This window comes from Doryrhamphus excisus, chromosome 5 (genome assembly GCF_030265055.1).
Source record: "Doryrhamphus excisus isolate RoL2022-K1 chromosome 5, RoL_Dexc_1.0, whole genome shotgun sequence".
NCBI lineage: Eukaryota > Metazoa > Chordata > Actinopteri > Syngnathiformes > Syngnathidae > Doryrhamphus > Doryrhamphus excisus.
Window position 1 is genome coordinate 22,551,739 of NC_080470.1, and position 18,190 is coordinate 22,569,928.

The 18,190-nt window shown below is 41.0% G+C and overlaps 1 protein-coding gene across 4 annotated transcripts in view; it reads right to left on the minus strand.

The window, feature by feature from the left end:
• tprg1 (tumor protein p63 regulated 1) overlaps positions 1–9,233 on the minus strand; it is a 33,949-nt gene extending 24,716 nt beyond the window's left edge. For all 4 annotated transcript variants that reach the window (XM_058072884.1, XM_058072885.1, XM_058072882.1 and 1 more), the window contains exons 1-3: positions 8,920–9,233; positions 8,035–8,126; positions 4,553–4,729 (exon numbers count right to left, since the gene is read on the minus strand). In XM_058072884.1, coding sequence (XP_057928867.1) covers positions 4,553–4,729; positions 8,035–8,126; positions 8,920–9,087 — 437 coding nt within the window. In that variant the 5' untranslated portion in view covers positions 9,088–9,233. The remainder of the gene's footprint in view (positions 1–4,552; positions 4,730–8,034; positions 8,127–8,919) is intronic.
• Between the last annotated feature and the right edge of the window lie 8,957 nt (positions 9,234–18,190).

The window sequence follows — 18,190 nt, forward strand, 5'->3', positions numbered from 1 at the left end:
TTATTGTAAAAAGGGAGCTTACAAATGCTCAAACTGCCTCTTCTGGGGCCTCTTTAAAGCTCAACACCCAGTGCTTTCAGAAAGGGTGGGAGTATAGAAAAATTAAAAAAAATAAAAAACAGGAATGATGTGCTGGATAATTAGTTTGTCTAGACAGTTTAGAGAGAAGGCACTTAAAAGACATTTTTTTACACAGATGCAGACTACTGTGCTTTTTGTGCACCTGGAGATTTAGAGATGAAAACCAAATCATCAGGACTAAAAATACAGACTCCCCCTCAGCAGCTTTCCACTGGCATCATTAAGGCTGCGTGAGCGGCACCGGGGCCGCAAACAAAGCCTGTAAACCGTCTTTGTTGTCAAGCCGCTAGCATGGGAACACGGCAGTCAAATGTTCATTAAACAGTAAAAGTGGTCACTTCTAAAAGTACTGATTGTTGGTGCATTGTGTTCGGAAGCGTTTGAGGCTACAGGGAATGCACTACTTGGCTGCAACCAGCAGAGGCGCTGTTGAGTTCACTCTCAATTAGCTTGCGGTCTAAATACTTTAAATACACCCGACCACAACTAGAACGACATATGCAACAACAAACTGTAAAATTCACTCAATTTGGTCGTTTTCTTTGCTTTTAGTCATTATATTCTACGGTAGACGCCGCTACAGAATGACACCTCCTGGTGCCAAAGACTTCCTGTCCCTCGTGTGCCACAAAGCTAAATGTGTTGAAGCCTGACAGACTTTGTGTGACCATATCATCATCATCATCCTCGTCTATGACAGCATCAGCGAGACAAAGCCAAAGACAGACTTGAAGTGGCGTGTGCCCTCAAACATGACCGAGGGTCCAAGCTGACATCCAGCCGTCAAATGACAAGCAAGTGTCAGCTGGCAAATTTGTACTTCAGTAAGTAAGCGCTGCATAGTCTCCACTATACGTCAATGATTAGCTTTACTTGCTGTATTCTTGTACCATTCAGTAGCCGGGCAGTCAATAAAAACGTTATGGTGGCACCAGTTTTACCCTGGAACAGATGAACTCTCAGGTGTCTGTGTCCCATTCTGGTGCAGCAACACAGACATACTAAAAGTCTTTAAAAGGTGTGTCATCGTCCTTTCGGTGAAGGACGAAAGACAATGAAACACGACACCATCTTTCTTTTGGTGGAAAAAATGAATAGTCAAAAAATCAAGGAAAAGCCAACACTGCCGTCTAGTTCTGTTCATGGTTTGACTTTTCTCCTCTGGGTGTCTCAAACTGGATTAAAAACATTTATCATCTTTGAATGTCTTGTGTACATTGTTAGTAAACTGGAACTGCCTGAGGCCTCACATGGCTTTGAAGGGAAATAATCATACTAAATATTTTACATTTTGTTTGCTACATTTCTAAAGGACCTTTTGAATTATACACTTTATATTTGCAAAGTTATAGAAAAGTTAATTTCATATTAGAAATAATGACAGTAAAATAATCTACAAGTCAAACTATTAAGAAAAAAGAAAAAAGTTGCAATCTAATCTGCTGAAAGGTCAACAGTTTATGAAAATGACATAATATGAGAATAGCATAATATTGAGACCAACGCAACAGTATGAGATTATTTTACTTATCCTTGATTTTTTTAAAGAAGAAAATGTACACTAATACTCAAAAATAAAAGTCGTACTATTATGAGAAACTAAAAAACAAAATCAGGTTGGAATTTTTGGAGAGGTAAGTTTCATGTTACGAGAATAAAATAATATAATTAATAATTAAAATATTGTGAGTATAGTCATAATAATAATAATAAACATGGTTGATACTGTCTTTATCCAGCAACCTTTATACCGTCTTTCTCTGTCTTTACTCCCGCTATGCAGCCTCTCCTCCTCCGTATCTCCGCAGGGATATCAATCGCTGAGCATAGTGTAGGGATGCTCAAAGCTAACAGCTGCTCCCGAGTGTAAACAATGGAGCAAGCGGCAAGCTACAAACGTAACAAGATGAACATCCATAGCTGCACAGTTGCTTAAGGGGTCGGTATGGCAACAAAAACAATAAAGAAGTACTAAATAAAGCACTAATAAACACTAAAAACGCAGCAGGACATACGGACTTGCCGAAACTAGCTTGCACTTGAGCGGCGCCATCTTGAAACATGAGACCTCCGCATTAAATCCAGTCTAGTATATCGATATGAATGGTATGCTTGTTTTTTTATATCGTTTGTGGCGGTCCGCCACAAATAAACAAATGCAAGGCAAACACTGTGTTATGTCTCTGTCGTGTTTTGACAGATTCCAACCTGATTCCAGGCTCACAGGGTTCCCTCAAATGTCAAACAATGGCCTCAAACCCAGCTTGACATTAACATCCTCGCGTCACACAGAATTAGATGGAAAAAAAACCCATCAAAACTCTGCACGGTTTCGCACGGATTTTGTGAGAAAGTTTTGAGCGGACTACAGACTCCCCCAAAAGTGCTCAGCGGATCACTCCGGCGTCAAATAACGAGCGGAGACAGAATGACCTTGCCGCAAAAAGGAGACACTTCCTGAGGGAGCGGGAAGAAGACGGCGAGAAGACAGAATAGCGGGGACGTCGAAGGCTCTCGTTTTTCTGGCATGGATCTGTCTCCCCACTGTCCCGCGTGTCTTTCACCGCCGTTTTATGTATAATTCAACGTAATGCGCGCAGATAAAGCCTCAAATAAAAGCCGGCGCTCTCTAAGCTCTTCACAGCACATTACATTTTATTCATCAAATTAGTTTTAGTTGGTTTCCTATCCCCTGAGCCATCTTTAAAAGGTTTAGATGAAAGGACTACATTAATTTTGCCACTAATCAGCTCAGTGACAGCTCCAAGTGACAGCTCTGCACTTCCTACCCTTCCCGAAGAAAAAACAACGCTCTGCTAACCTGGCGTTGACGCTCTCCAAGCCCGGCCCTCGCTTCGCCGCCCTCAGTTACTTTCACTTTTATACTGACGACTTACAAGCTTCGGAATCGATGAAAGCCTTTCTTGTTGAACGATTATACAATGAGGTGTGAACAAAATGTTTTGTTTTTTTTAAAAACTGTTTGGGTGCAGAACAAAACAGCGAAGCAAAGGGGATTTTCTTTCTTTTATAAAGCAAAGTGGAGCACCAGGCTGATAATTAGAAGGAATTTTGGTAACTCTCGAGGCAGAGAGTTCTATTTTTTAATGAGCTGCTAAAAGCCTACAAAGAGCAGTTTTAAAGTGGGCGTACTAAGCTAGTAACAATGACACACATTAGCAGAGACATGGACTCAAATGAACCTTGCATGCGTTTATTCCCTTTATAAAAAGTGTCACGTCAAAATGATCTTCGCTGACACAGACGTGCAAAAACTAGGGAGGCTCTCCCTGATCGGCCACCGATTAGTTTCGACTATTCCTGTGGAAAAGCATGTGATGGGCATAACTCGATAAATGCCTTTCAATGCCAATGGCCTCTGGCTCATACTATTGCAGTCTGCTGCCTGTAGCCATCCTTGTGTGCAGTGTAATGTCTTGCTCTCACGTCTTGTCCGACATCCCCCTCCCACTTTATTTGGCACGGTGCAGGCATGCAGCCACAAAACCAAAACAAACATTTCTGCTGTGTGGAACTTACCTGCCATTTGCGAGGGTGATGTTAAAATTAAAACTGCATTTTTTTGGGGGGGGGGGGATTTGCTCATCATCCACAATCCTTATGTGAGACATGACACCTCCAAAAACCTGCAAGATGGTTTTATATACCTAGTTGTGACCATGTAGTAGACATTTACCGTAATTCCTGGTGAAGAACGTATCTCATGATATCTCCTTTATTTGAGAACGACTACAAATCATTTAAATACTGCACTGCTTGCAAATCAGTGAGGGAACAGAAGCTCTTTTTTGGCAGGAGCCATTCATTCAGTCATTCATTCATTCATATTCTACGGCTTATCCTCATGAGGGTCCCAGCTGTCTTGGGGCGAGAGGCGGGGTACACCCTGGACTGGTCGCCAGCCAATCACAGGGCACATGTAAACAAATAACCATTCACACTCACATTCATACCTATGGACAATTTGGAGTCGCCAATTAACCTAGCATGTTTTTGGAATACGGGAGGAAGCCGGAGTACCCGGAGAAAACCCCCGCATGCATGGGGAGAATATGCAAACAGAGATGGCCGAGGGTGGAATCGAACTCAGCTGTGTGGCCTGCGTGCTAACCACTCGGCCTGGCAGGAGCCAATCACAAGCTCTATGTGAACTCACCCACTGGAAATTGCAGGTGGTCATTACTCAGTTTGACTCACGGTGTCATCTTACAAAGAATGCTAAGCTCATCACACGGTGATGCATGATGCGTGTACTGTAGATGTAATTGTAATGAATGCTGTAGGGACAAGAATGTGTTCCTCCGCTGAGTGCCTCCATCGTGCATAAAGCGTTCAATGTGGGGTGGTTTTCGTGGAAAGCCGAGTGCCCCAAACTGAGGCGTATATAGAGCCAAATTGGTACCATTGAGTGGAAAAGCCATAAAAGTATCAGGCAGGAGTGATTACTTACTGCAGTAGGTATTTCACAGGGAAGGTAAAGGTGCCGTAGCAGATTCGATCCACGACGTTGAGCGGGATCTTCTGGATCTGCTCACATTTGAAATTGATGAAGTCGTACTTGAAGAGCAGAAGGAAGTTGTCCGTGATGATTGCAAGACGCTCCTTCTCGTTGTTCCAGTGGTCCACCCTGAAGACATAGATAGACAAAGGGTTTACTTACTTATGCTCATTTTTCGACCCTTTGTATTGAGTTGTGGTCTCCTACAGAGCAGCTACACACAATAACCCGCACAGAAAACCGTTTTAGATCTTCCAGAATCTGCACCTATTCCAGCTTTATTTCCTTTGATTTGTGCTTCCGGCTAAAATGGTCTGTTTGAATTTATCCCACCCATAGCCCGCCTCCAGGCATACCCACTCCTCTGTGATAGGTCACACGCCCAAGTGCTTCTCCTATGAAACATATAAGGAAATCCGCCACTCTGTGACATCACAAAGGGGCAGTTTTACCACGCTTGTTGAAACCGAGCATTTTGGGCACAAATCTCATTATCTGAAACTTTGGCATTTAAATTGGCCATTCATTTCTAATGGGAAAATGTTCAAAAAAAATATGAAATAATATTCTGAAAAGCCTGAATAGGTAGCAAACCTGTGCTGAATGAGCTGAAAATGTTTATGTTGGATTTGCTTAAATTGGTTAGAAAATGGAGGAGTAGATAGCAGACAAAAATGCAGTGGAATAAAAAGAACAAAGAAGAAATAGAGGAGGAGGAATAAATATGGCTGACTTCAATAACATACGTATGTCGATTTCATTAGTCACACAAATGTGGCTAAATGATCGAAAATACCAATATAAGGCATTGTAAGACGATGTGATGATATATACTGTAGTATTCTACCCTACAGTAATGTGTCAGTCATGTTAGTGTAATGTTGAATGAAACACACAAGTACCAGACTTGATCGCCAGAATAACAGCCTTTTCATTGCAGGTTTGAGTGATCTCACAACAGGCACAATAATCCCCAACACAGGCTACTGTAGTGGCCGTAACCCACGCCAACCTGAGCCCCTACAGTCACTTCTTGTCCTCCTCGCATTCAGCTCCCCTAGCACTAAAACACATTTACAGCTGCATACACAAGCACAAGTCTTATGTCTTATTTTCTCTTATTGTGTGTGCTGTATTGGGTAATAGGAGCATCAAGGTGACTATGGGGTGTTAATTCATGTCTAAAGGGCTGTAATGTTAAAAAAATGCATTTAGAAGGTCATAAACAGGTTTCAATGGCACAACTAGAAAAAAATTCTATTTATAAATAACAAATCCGACTTTCAATTAATGATTATAAACCGTATTGCTGTCGCCAGCCCCGCTCCCAATATAAGAGCACTCAGAGACAACACAGTGTTGTTTGTGAAATTAAAAACCCTCACAAAAATAAGCGACACATTTGTAAACACATTTGTTTTCCTTTTCATGTTTGTGTTATGGCCAGTTATGCAAATGAGATGCACAGAGACCAATAAGAAGTTTGTCATCTATTGAAACTGAACTGACTTTGGCATAAGTACGGCGAAATATGGTGCTGCAGAGACACCAGTCTTTCCACTGGATTTTTACTGGATTAATTCCAAAGCAGGGGCGCAAACAGAGATGATGGCAATTACCGACAACAACAATCTGGTGTGTGCGGAAATAGCTGGCCGGGCCCTTTTGTTAAGTGCTGCTGGCAAGATGATTGATGTTTGGTCTGATATTTTCCCTTTTTACCTTTAAAAACCAAACTCTTCAATGGCAGCAAAACAAAATCACTTTTTCTGTGGAGAGAAGCCGGGAGCATACTTGCTGTTAGTGTTTCTGCATGAGCTGCCTTCAAGTTAATCCAAAAAACATGTATAGGAAAGCTGCTCAATTATGTACTATAAAAGCTTCACAATTTCCAAAAATGCCTGAGGCAAAGATCATAAACTATGCATGCGAGTGTTTCTAAGGCCTCCGACAGCAGCCAGCAAATAAAGAAAAATTCATTAAGAGAAGTCACCTTTCAAAGCAGCAATGCAAATGACTGTGTCCCCCCCCCTTTGCCTTGAAAGTCTTTCTTCAAACCTTTTAATAAACAAACACACAAACGCTGCTAATCCTTTCTTCAAGTGGCCTACGAGTGAAACACTCAAATCCTGCATGACAGCCACTTGACTGAAGCATCATGGGAAAATTGGGGGTAAAGAGCTTTGACTGTGCCAACGACACAAGTTAACCTCAGCTGGGCTCAGGGCTACGCCCAGAACAACTGTTTTTGGGCACCTATAGGACATGAAAAGTGAAGAAAATGTGGAGTCTTTGCAGCTAAAGAATGTAATTGCTGCCATGCATGCACAGGGAGAACATGAGGGAGATCGACGAGGGTGGAATCGAACCCTGGTCCTCCTAGCTGTGAGGTCTACACGCTAACCACTCGACCGCCATGCCCCAGTACAAATTATGTACTGTAAACGTAAACAAGCAGGGTAGTTTCGTTTAGCATGCTAGTGTAGTTGCATGCATGGCTTAGGCTACATAGGTCATCGCTTTAATGTAAGGGGCGTTTCACAATGAGGGATGACATAATACTGCCCTTCAAAATAAAAGCACCGTTTGCCATCTAACTTTGTAAACAAGAGTGTCATAAAAATATCTTCTATATTGGAATTGCATGGGTGACCACATCTTCTTTCATCACAAGCACGGGTATTACAGTTTGTTGAAGATTTTATACAAGACTGAATTTAAATTTGATATGGTTTTATATCGTCATATCGTGTGATACATCCCAAAAATATCGTGATATATGTTATATCGCCCAACCATAATTTATGTGCTTGGGATGTCTTACTTTTTTTTAATGTTTTTGGTACTTTTGCAAATACTGCAAAAAAAACTTTGCAATAAAACACCCAGTTTGGGTGGTACTGGGGGGTGGGTGTTGTGTCTTGCCCAAGGACACAGCAGGATAAAGGAGGAAGGATTCAAACCGACAACCCTCAGGTTTCTGGATGACCTGCTCTACCTCCTGAACCACTGCAGCCCCATACAACACACCCAGCGGCAAAGAGGGCCCACACAGAACATACAAGTAGAAAACAGTCAAATGGAGTGAATCAAACTCAAACACACCGTCCAGCAATAGGTCACTTGTGTCTTTAAGCATGAACAGCCACAGAAGCGTCCAATTCTGACAACCAAATGTAGGACAAACCTGAACGTGAATAGTGTATTTATAATTCATTCCAACTCGGCCGGCATGTTAAATGTTTCCTGAAAGCTTGGAGCAGGCGCCCTATGAGTGGACATCCGACAAAACACCCGCTGGATAAACGTCCAAACTATTTTCAGCGTATCAGTTCAACGGTGTTCCCTGCCGTGTTCTTGGAGTTTGTGGTTTTCTGTTCACATTTGATCATTGGAAAGATGGACTCATGTGACTTGGTGTGTTGCCGACTTACTCTGCCAGCAGCCACACGCCGAGAATGTTGCCGTCAACTTGTTTATCCACCAGCGATTTCACCTCCTTGATGGCTTCATGCAGGGTGCCAGGCTGGGTGATGTGAGACACAAACACACGGGTGTCACTCGCTAAACTGTCTTTCCCCACGGGACACCCGGCATGTGTGCAGACAACAACACAATCATGTCACGGTGTCACACTAAATCACACACAACGAGAGGCCGCTTGCTGATGACAGTGAATAAATAAAGCTGAGCATGTACGTATTGACTACGTGTAAATCTTTGCAGTTTCAGTATTTCGCCACACATTATTTTATTTGTGGCGGGGGGAGGGATAGTTTATGGTGAAAAGACCAAAGTTCATTCATCCATTCATTCATTTTCTACCGGTTATCCTCACGAGGGTCGCTGGGGGTGCTGGAGTCTATCCCAGCTGACTTCCGGCGAAGCAGGGTACACCCTGAACTGGTCGCCAGCCAATCACAGAAGACCAAAGTTATTATTTTAATTTTTTTCTCTAAGTTTCCATAAAATGGCCATCATTAATGTCAATATGCCATGGCATGTCTGGTTGGACACCCCTGTAATAAGGGTTAAGTTGATGTAAAAGGTTTTATTTTTGCTTCTTCTTGCTCCTGTACTATTGATGTATTCCAATGTAACCTGTATACAAGTTCAAAATAAATTAAACCATTACCATTATAGTCCAAATGTGACAAATGTGATCAAATGGATGAGTGTTGTTACTATTAGCCATCCATGCAAACAGTACTACACTATGAATCACTTATCAGTATGTTTTCTGTGCTGTTTATTTGGCTTCAAAAAGTAACTTTAGCTACATTCTGACTTTACATGAAGTAAACCTCAGCATTATTTACCCTCAGGACGAAGAACTTGTTGCGTTTAAACTGATCCAGAGGCAACGGTGGTTCCTCGGACGATTGGCCGAACTGCGATGGGCTTCTTCCGCCTTCAGCTTGCATCTGCTCCGCCACCTCCGGGCGGTCATCTCCGGTCACATTTCCCACCTGCGCCGTTTCCGCCATTGAACTCTTCTTTAACGATTGTTTGGTGATTCAAAAAAAAAGAAAGTCAATCGAAAGCTGTTTTTTAAACAAAACAAGGACGTAAGTTTTGACGTCAAACTTTATTGCTCTGTCGTACACAATCAAACAGCAACAGGTGTAGTATTTCCTGCTTCCGGGTGTGACGTCACGGATGGTGTGATTTATAATCCTCCTAGTTTCGTAGGAGAGATGCAAGCCAAATATTCACCGGTTTTCTTCTGAACTGAAAATATTAGATGAATCACTGAAGCTGATTTTCAAAAACAGAAAAGCACTGAAAACCTTTCATACAATGGAGAACGTTCTAAAAACAATTCATATGAAGTACAAGCTCAAGTGACATTTCTATTATTTTTATTTTGTTGCTCTTATTTTCAAGCAATATCCCTCGCTCATTCCTTTATTTATTTTTTTATTTATGTTGATATTGTTCTGTAGAATTGCACTTTTATGTTCCTGTAATTCTGCTTATACTGTTTTATATTTCCATATATTCCATATATTTCCATAGCTGTGGTGTGTGTTCAGCCAATTTCTTTCTAATGCCCAGAGGGTATGTTTAGTTTTCAATTTTCATAGAGGTCTGTGACTATTTTTGAGCATCTTGCTTTCAATATTTTTTTATGTCCCCCGTTTTTGAGGGGATTGTTTTTTGTTATTCCTGGAATTAAAGACACTGACCGTCAATAGAAACTTATTTTCAAGCCCTAAACTGTATTTTCCTCATATTAATAATTTGCTTAGGATATTGGCTGACAGGACCAAAAATGTAATGTTTGAAGAACTATTTAAAAACAAAAATCTTCAAAGAAAATGGCAAAAAAAAAAACAGGTCGACGCACTGTGGGGCTGCTGATCCGGATATTGTTCCAGCTGGGTGTTTCCCATGCTGTACGATTGGCATGGTGAAACCGGTCCCGCAGGTGTTGCGGGAGTTGTCATGTTGTGGCGGTCACGCAGGTTTCTGATTGTGGGTTGGGAACAGCCCGTACGCCTGGTTGTATCGCTCAAACCGGCCTCCACCTTACCTAGTGCCTGGAGACGGCGTTCACTGGACTAACAATGCTGGCCTTTTTTGGGCCTTTAAATAAGCCTCACAAACCATCTCTCAAACCCACTCAGTATTGTGTAATGTGTATTTGGTCCACTTTTGCACAGAGACCAATCCATGGGCAATGAACCACGGCAACATGACAACTCATCATTATCTCAACTACCTGAGCACTAAGTCAACAATAAATCCACAAGGTAGAATTCCAACCCTACTATAGCTAGAATTATGCATACATTTCTACCTCATACCTTCTATCGACTGTCATTTTCCTGTGCCTACCGGTGTTTATGTTATGCTGTACTCTTGTTTTCTTTTTCAGGTGCTCTCCTGAAAAAGGAAGTGGGACATCTAGGCACACCTGATTGGGTTCCACCTCAAGAATTGTGAATCATGGGCAACATTCCCCAAAAAGTGCAGTTCCCCTTTAAGAGCCAACAGTACAAAATGTAAATTCTTGCCATTCTTGTCTTGATGTTTAGATCAAGAGTGTATTTCATGTGCATTTCCGAGTAGAAGGGTTCTCGATGAAACACTTCCTCTCTTCTTTTGGTTGCAAAAAGTCTAAAAAGGGTAACTATTTCAACATCGGAGCATGCATTTAACATAGAAAAACATGCCTTTCAATGTTATTTTTCACAGATTAACATGTGTTTTGTTGGCATGAGCACTTTTTCTGCACGATGTGCACAAAAATTGTTTTCTCTAAACAACAGAGAGCTTATCTACAAAAAAGGGTGTTGCCTTATTTAATGACAGTTTAAGGATGCGGATGGGAATCTTTCACGACAGCTTGCATTTAAGTGTCAGGAAACGTCGGAGAAGACGTGACACGTGTCCAGATGAGAACAATGTGGACATGAAGAATCGTGGATCTCAGATCCCCTGCCTTGACATCTCCGAAAATATCACTCAATGGTGATTACTGTACCACGTGACAATAAAACATCACACAAAGCAAATAAGATCTTTCCTCCCCCAAATCCTGGAAAAATAGCAGCGCCATTGAGGCGTCAATCAGCACGTAAGCTAACGCTTTGTGACACGGCGCACGCAGCCAGGCCGCTATTTCTCACGCTGGCAGGGAGCTCTCAAACGCCTCGTTGGACCTTGGAACCCAATCCAGCTGTAATGTGCAGCTGTCAAAGAAATGTTGGCAAATTTGTGAAGGTTTTCATTCCGTGTGGCTGCTTAGCGACTCCCAAAGACGCACGGCACGCTCCCTCCCCCTCACATCGTGTGCTCGGCCATCGCTTTGTCGCCAGGAAGACTTGAAAGCAGCAGCTGACGCCGCAAACTTGCTTTTGTCAACAAGTGGGGAAAAAAAACATGGATTGTACTGGCTTTATTTAAGAATTACGATACGCCGCCTCAAGCTAGCCTGTTTTTTATTCATCATGACTTCCAATACAGTTGATCCTTGCATAGTCGCCATTCTGCATTTGCAGATTTCTCGTTGATTTGTGGGAAAACACACCCATTTGTAACACTTTAGGAGCAGGTGGAAAGAACACAGGTGTAGTGCGAGTCTGACGACCAGGCTAAAGGCTACACCGTGACTCTGGTTCCATCTGTTCCATTATCATTCATTAGTGGTGAGCACCATTTGTGCCCCAACTGAATTCTTATACTGAGTTTGGCCAAACGGCTTGGAGACACAAGGTTGTACGTTGGGTCGTGTATTGATTGCCTCCAGAGGAAACATAGAAAATAAAACATATTCAAATAGACATGAAGCATATTCTAACAACAATACAGGATTACATCTTCTTTAACCTTCCTCTTGTGTTAGCTTTCTGGTATCATCTCTTAGTATGTTACCGGGTCGGTTTTGACCCATGTATTAAATCAGCTATAAAATACACTAAAAACAATAAGTTACCATCAAATTTGCTTCTCATGTCTTGGTTACCTTCTTAGGCTGAAAATGTTGGTTTTAATACTTTTGGTGTGGGCATGTAGGCCTTTTTTTTGTCACTATACCGCTCCATTTCAATTTCCAAAAATGGTCAAATGAACCTCTAAAGAATCATATTAATAAATTGAAGGTTCTTTTGTTACCTGGCTATTACTGAGGGCTATAGAACATATCTCTTAAATCAATTAGTTTTATTTATTTTCTCATTTTAGTATTAATCACTAAAGAAACATCTATGGTGTTTGGGTCAATTTTGACCCATATATATTAATTTCAAGAAAAGGTAGAAAAAGTTATTGTTTTCAGCAACAGAACTTTAGTATAAACTGAAATGAAAAAGCAGAACAGGTCCAGATCTTGGTTCACTGTACGTCTTGCCATTCTTTCCATGATCCAAATTGTAAATGTGAAATCAGCCAATCAAATGAGTGAATTCACCCCACATGTCTGGACATTGTTTTTCTGCTGGTATATTGGAAAACCGGTCAAAATGAGAATCCCCTGAAGCTTACATGATGAGAAGAGGAGCTGGTTGTCATTGTGTCGGCTAATTGTACACTGATGAATTCACTGTAAATGAGCGTCTCATGGATAATATACAGTAGCATAGCGGCTAGCCTACTTCTGGTGTCTTCAGTTGATAACCTACTACACAGTCCCACGGCCAAACTCAAAGGTGCTGGAGCCTATCCCAGCTGTCTTCCGGCGAGAGGCAGGGTACACCCTGGACTGCTGGCCAGCCAATCACAGGGCACATATAGACAAACAACCATTCACACTCACATTCATACCTATGGACCATTTGGAGTTGCCAATTAACTTAATTAACTACCTCACTTCGAACTAACACCACTTTCTAATATAGTGGATATAGAAATTGATAATAAATGAATAAAACTATCTGACAGGAACACTGGTGATTGTAGGGACCTACTGTACAAAAACACTAGTCAAAGATCCTATATAAACCCCATTGATGGGCTAACATAATAAGCTTTTGTGTTGCAAACATTTCATAACATTCATTCATTCATTTTCTACCGCTTATCCTCACAAGGGTCGCGGGGGTGCTGGAGCCTATCCCAGCTGTCTTCGGGCGAGAGGCGGGGTACACCCTGGACTGGTGGCCAGCCAATCACAGGGCACATATAGACAAACAACCATTCACACTCACATTCATACCTATGGACAATTTGGAGTGGCCAATTAACCTAGCATGTTTTTGGAATGTGGGAGGAAACCGGAGTACCCGGAGAAAACCCACGCATGCACGGGGAGAACATGCAAACGCCACACAGAGATGGCCGTGGGTGGAATCAAACGCAGGTCTCCTAGCTGTGTGGCCTGCACGCTAACCACTCGACCCTGTTTTGTTTTTCTTTCAAAATATTACAAGTCATATTAAATCCGACCTGCTAATTTTTCAACCCTTTGTATTGAGTTGTGGTCTCCTATAGAGCAGCTACACACAATAACCTGCACAGAAAGCTTTCTAGATCTTCCAGCTGTGTTTTCTTTGATTTGTGCTTCCTGCCAAAATGGTATGTTTTAATTTATTCCACCCACGGCCTGCCGAGGTGGCCGAGGGTGGAATTGGACTCTCCTAGCTGTAACCATTCGGCCACCGTGCAGCCCCCATATATAAATATAGAAATGTATGTATATATGTATATATATATATAAATATATGTATATATATGTATATGTATGTGTATATATAAATATATATATGTATAAAAAACTATTTGGCGACTGAAATAAAAAGAATGTAAAACCACAAAAAAATAAACAATGTGATCAAAATGATTACCTGTCCACCAAATAAAAGGCGACATGATGCTGGCGGTTTGACCCAGGAACGGATCATTGCACCCTTTTTGCAGAAATCTTTGCAGAGTTGTCCATCTTTGACAGCGATGATGCGGACAAAGGGTCCAAATTGACTCCTAGCCAAGCTGAGAGTCCGTGAAGGCCTCAGTCAGCATGACGGCAGCACACAGACAGCGGTGGCTTCCTGCTGCTCCGATACTTTACGTAAGCCAGTGAACTGAGGACGCCTTTGGCCCCATGATGCATCACTTGAGGATGAGAGGCGAGGATACGAATAATCCATAATGTTGTATCTAGGCCAGGCAATCTGCAAATAAGCGTCAGTGCCTTTTATCACCTCAGGTTGACGTCTCAGCCTCTGCGTGCGCTTTTTGGCCGAGCTGCGAGGACATACGTGTTTATGACTGATGGGCCTGATCATGAATTAATAACAGATTGAATAAAACATGCCGGCATTACATGTGGAACCTTTTAATGGCTTGCTGAAGGGGACGCATATGTTTGCCATTGTTGTACACAGTCCATGATTACCATTATATAATGTTGCATGAGTTGCATCCCCTGCTGTGGACTTCCAGACACGCTTTGGAAGTTCTATGCTTTTCTTCATTGTCTGCTTTTGCTCCTCAAACCTTCAACACTCCCATAGAAATGAAGGGGAAATAGAAATCATCTGTTCCAGGGTCAAGCTGTGTTCGGCATGAAACCTTTTAAGTAACATTTTTGCCATTGTTGCCAAGAATTAATTTAACTTTATTGACAAATAAAAATCCGGTGGAGCTGGAGGCGGTGGCCAGGGACCGGGAAGTCTGGGCTTCCCTACGGACACTGCTGCCCCCGCAACCTGGATAAGCGAAGGAAAATGGAAAAAATGGACAAAAAAATACTAATTTGTTGCAATATTATATCCTTTATGTTATTTACATTTATTTATTTTATTTATTTATTCTTTTATATATATTATATCCTGTGTTATTTACACTTATTTATTTTATTTATTTATTCTTTTATGTATATTATATCTTTTATGTTATTTACACTTATTTTATTTATTTATTATTTTATGTATATTATATCCGTTATGTTATTTACACTTATTTATTTTATTTATTTATTATAAAAGACGTAAAATTGACAAACTGATCCGTATAGCCCAGGGGTCAGCAACCCCTGGCTCCAGAGCCACATGTGGCTCTTCAGCCACTTTGTTGTGGCTCCCTTCACAAGGCTCAAGTATTTTTTTTAAATACCCCAATGGGAAAAAATATGCTTTTTTTATGAGTTTTTTTTTTAATCTGACTTTCTGTGAGACCCTGAATGAATTGAAGTGAATGAGTTCTGACTCGTGATTGGATGAGCTCAAAGAGCTCACATGTGACGAGAAGCAACAATTTGGTGTAAAAATTTGGCGTTAAAACTGATTCAAACTTTCAAAAGTTTATAAGATATTGTTTTTAAATTATGTTTTGCGGCTCCTATCTGTTTTCCTTTAGTAAGCGTGTGGGTAAAATGGCTCTTTTGATAATAAAGGTTGCCGACCCCTGGTATAGCCAAACAGTTGGAGGTCTTTGTGACTCCGCCCCTTCCTAAAAAAACCCACCCACCCACTCCATCCGCCCATAGAGGGGCAGCAGAACTCATTGTCCAACAGACTCCTTCAGTTCTGCTCACACAGTGAACGCTACAGGACCTCATTCATGCCATACGCCATCCAGCTTTGCAGTACCTCACCTCGTATAGTATAAATGTATAGCATATAGTATATAAATAAGTGTAGTATATAGTATAAATGTACTTTTATTTACTAAATTCTATTACGTCTTGATGGTGGTTCATACACTGCCGTGTGTAAGACACTGGGCTTGGACCGTGTGTGCGCTTGTGTCGCACACTTAAAGAGTGGCGAGCCAGCGGGTCCTCCGTGACATCAGCTGACTTTCAGAGGCCATTGTTGTTGGCGGTGGAAATAATTCAGTGATGTCGCAGGGCATGTTTGCGTATCTTTACAACGCATGGCAGCACAGGCCTTTACTAATGGACCAGATAGGCAGATGTTGCTCGGCCCTCTTTGACCCCGCTCGGTTACACAGTGGTGATATGTCGCATGCGTGCAGCGGCTAGGTCGGGTGGAGGCAGACGTGGCAGCTCTTCATGCCCCCCCCCCATGCTGATGAATAACGTTTAGACCCGCGGGTGGGGGTTCATGAACTCATCACAAGCCTGCTGAGCTGGAGAAAGCACAAACCTTTCAGCGCTCTGCTGAGCTTTGGACTGGTTGACTGATATCGACATAAGTGGTTGTCGACATAAACGAAACCAAAGCATCACTTACACATTGATTTGTCACTTTATCCTGACACACAATGAAATGAGTGATAGTAGAGCCATTTTCCTGTTTTTCCCTCCTTTTTATATGTATTCATATACTCAACATCATATTTTAGACTCAGTTAAGGAGCACAGGGGCCATTTCTGGTCTGTGACTGTTTTTTCTGAAGAAGAAAACCCTAAAAAAAGGAAAAATCTGCAGTAATTTTACAAGACAAAGTCAAAATATTAAGACAAAAAAGTTGTAATTTAACAAGAAAAGCCATAGTTTACAAAAATAATGTTGTTCATTCATTCATTCATTTTCTACATCTTATCCTCACGAGGGTCGCGGTGGTGCTGGAGCCTATCCCAGCTGTCTTTGGGCCAGAAGCGGGGTACACCCTGGACAGCCAATCACAGGGCACATATAGACAAACAGAATAATGTTGTAATATTTGCAATTTGTAATACATATTATGAGGAAAAATAACATAATTTTGTAGCAAAAATCCCAAATATTAAAGAAACAAGACATTATTTTTTGAAAAAAATAATGATGTTAACACTTAAAGCTGGTATTATTTGCGGATGATACCACTGCTTTTTGTTCTGGAGGGAGTACAGACGAAATCATTAGAAAGGTCAGAGAAGAAATGCTCACACTAAAAAGATGGCTTGATGATAATAGATTGTCCTTGAACCTAAGTAAAACTAAAATCATGCTGTTTGGTAACAGCAGAAAGGACACACACCAGCAAATACAAATAGACGGTGTAGACATTGAAAGGGTGAAGGAAATTTCTGGGGATCACAATAGATGAAAATATGAGCTGGAAACCTCATATTACAAATATACAACATAAGGTGGCCAGAAATATTTCAATATTGAACAAAGCAAAATTTGTTCTCAATCAGAAATCACTCCACACTATTTATTGCTCTCTGGTTCTACCATATCTTACTTATTGTGTGGAAATATGGGCTAATAACTATAAAAGCAATCTTCACTCGCTAAATGTGCTGCAAAAAAGGTCAGTAAGGATAATTCATAATGCCGCCTACAGAGAACATACTAACTCTTTATTTCTAAAATCACAAATACTTCAACTTGTTGATATAGTTAATTTCCAAACTGCTAAAATAATGCATAAGGCTAAAAACAACCAATTACCTAAAAATGTCATCCAATACTTCTCTACAAGAGAATAGAAATATGATCTCAGGGAAGAACTACATTTGAAACACTTATATGCTAGGACTACGTTAAAAAGCCATCGCATTTCAGTATGTGGAATCAAACTATGGAATGGATTGAGTAAGGACCTCAAACAATGCACAACGATGAGCCAATTCAAGAAACAATACAAGCAGTTGATGTTTGCTAAATGCGAGGATGAAGAGTCTTGAACCAGTCATGATGTGCTATATACGTATATCACTATATTGACACTTACTATGGTACCCATTATGTCATTGTATGGTCATAAGTACGAGGTGCATTAATAAAAAAAACAACAACCTTAAACTGTATTATGGAAAGCAGGAAGTGAACAAATGTAACAGTTACTGATTGTAAAAGTACCAGATGGAGGGGTAGGATTTAATAAGCTTTGCTTCTTCCTACTCCTTTTGGACATGTGGAACTGTGAACTGTGATTATGTGATGCACTCAATTGTAATCTGATGTATGTTCAAATGAAATAAAACCATTACCATTACATGTATTTAATAAAGAGAAAGATAAATGACAGGACAGGATGATATATATTTCTATGTATAAACAGCTCCAAATGAACTGAATATGTCAATCAAGCTAAAAGATACCAACAAAAAAACCCCAAGTCTGTTTAATAACGTTGGACCCACACTTTAAACGTGTTGTTGAGCAATGAGGGGCTGTGCTCAAAGACATCACGTAATTTGAGGTAAGTTGAATTGTTTACTGTGTATTTTGTAGCATACTCTATTATACG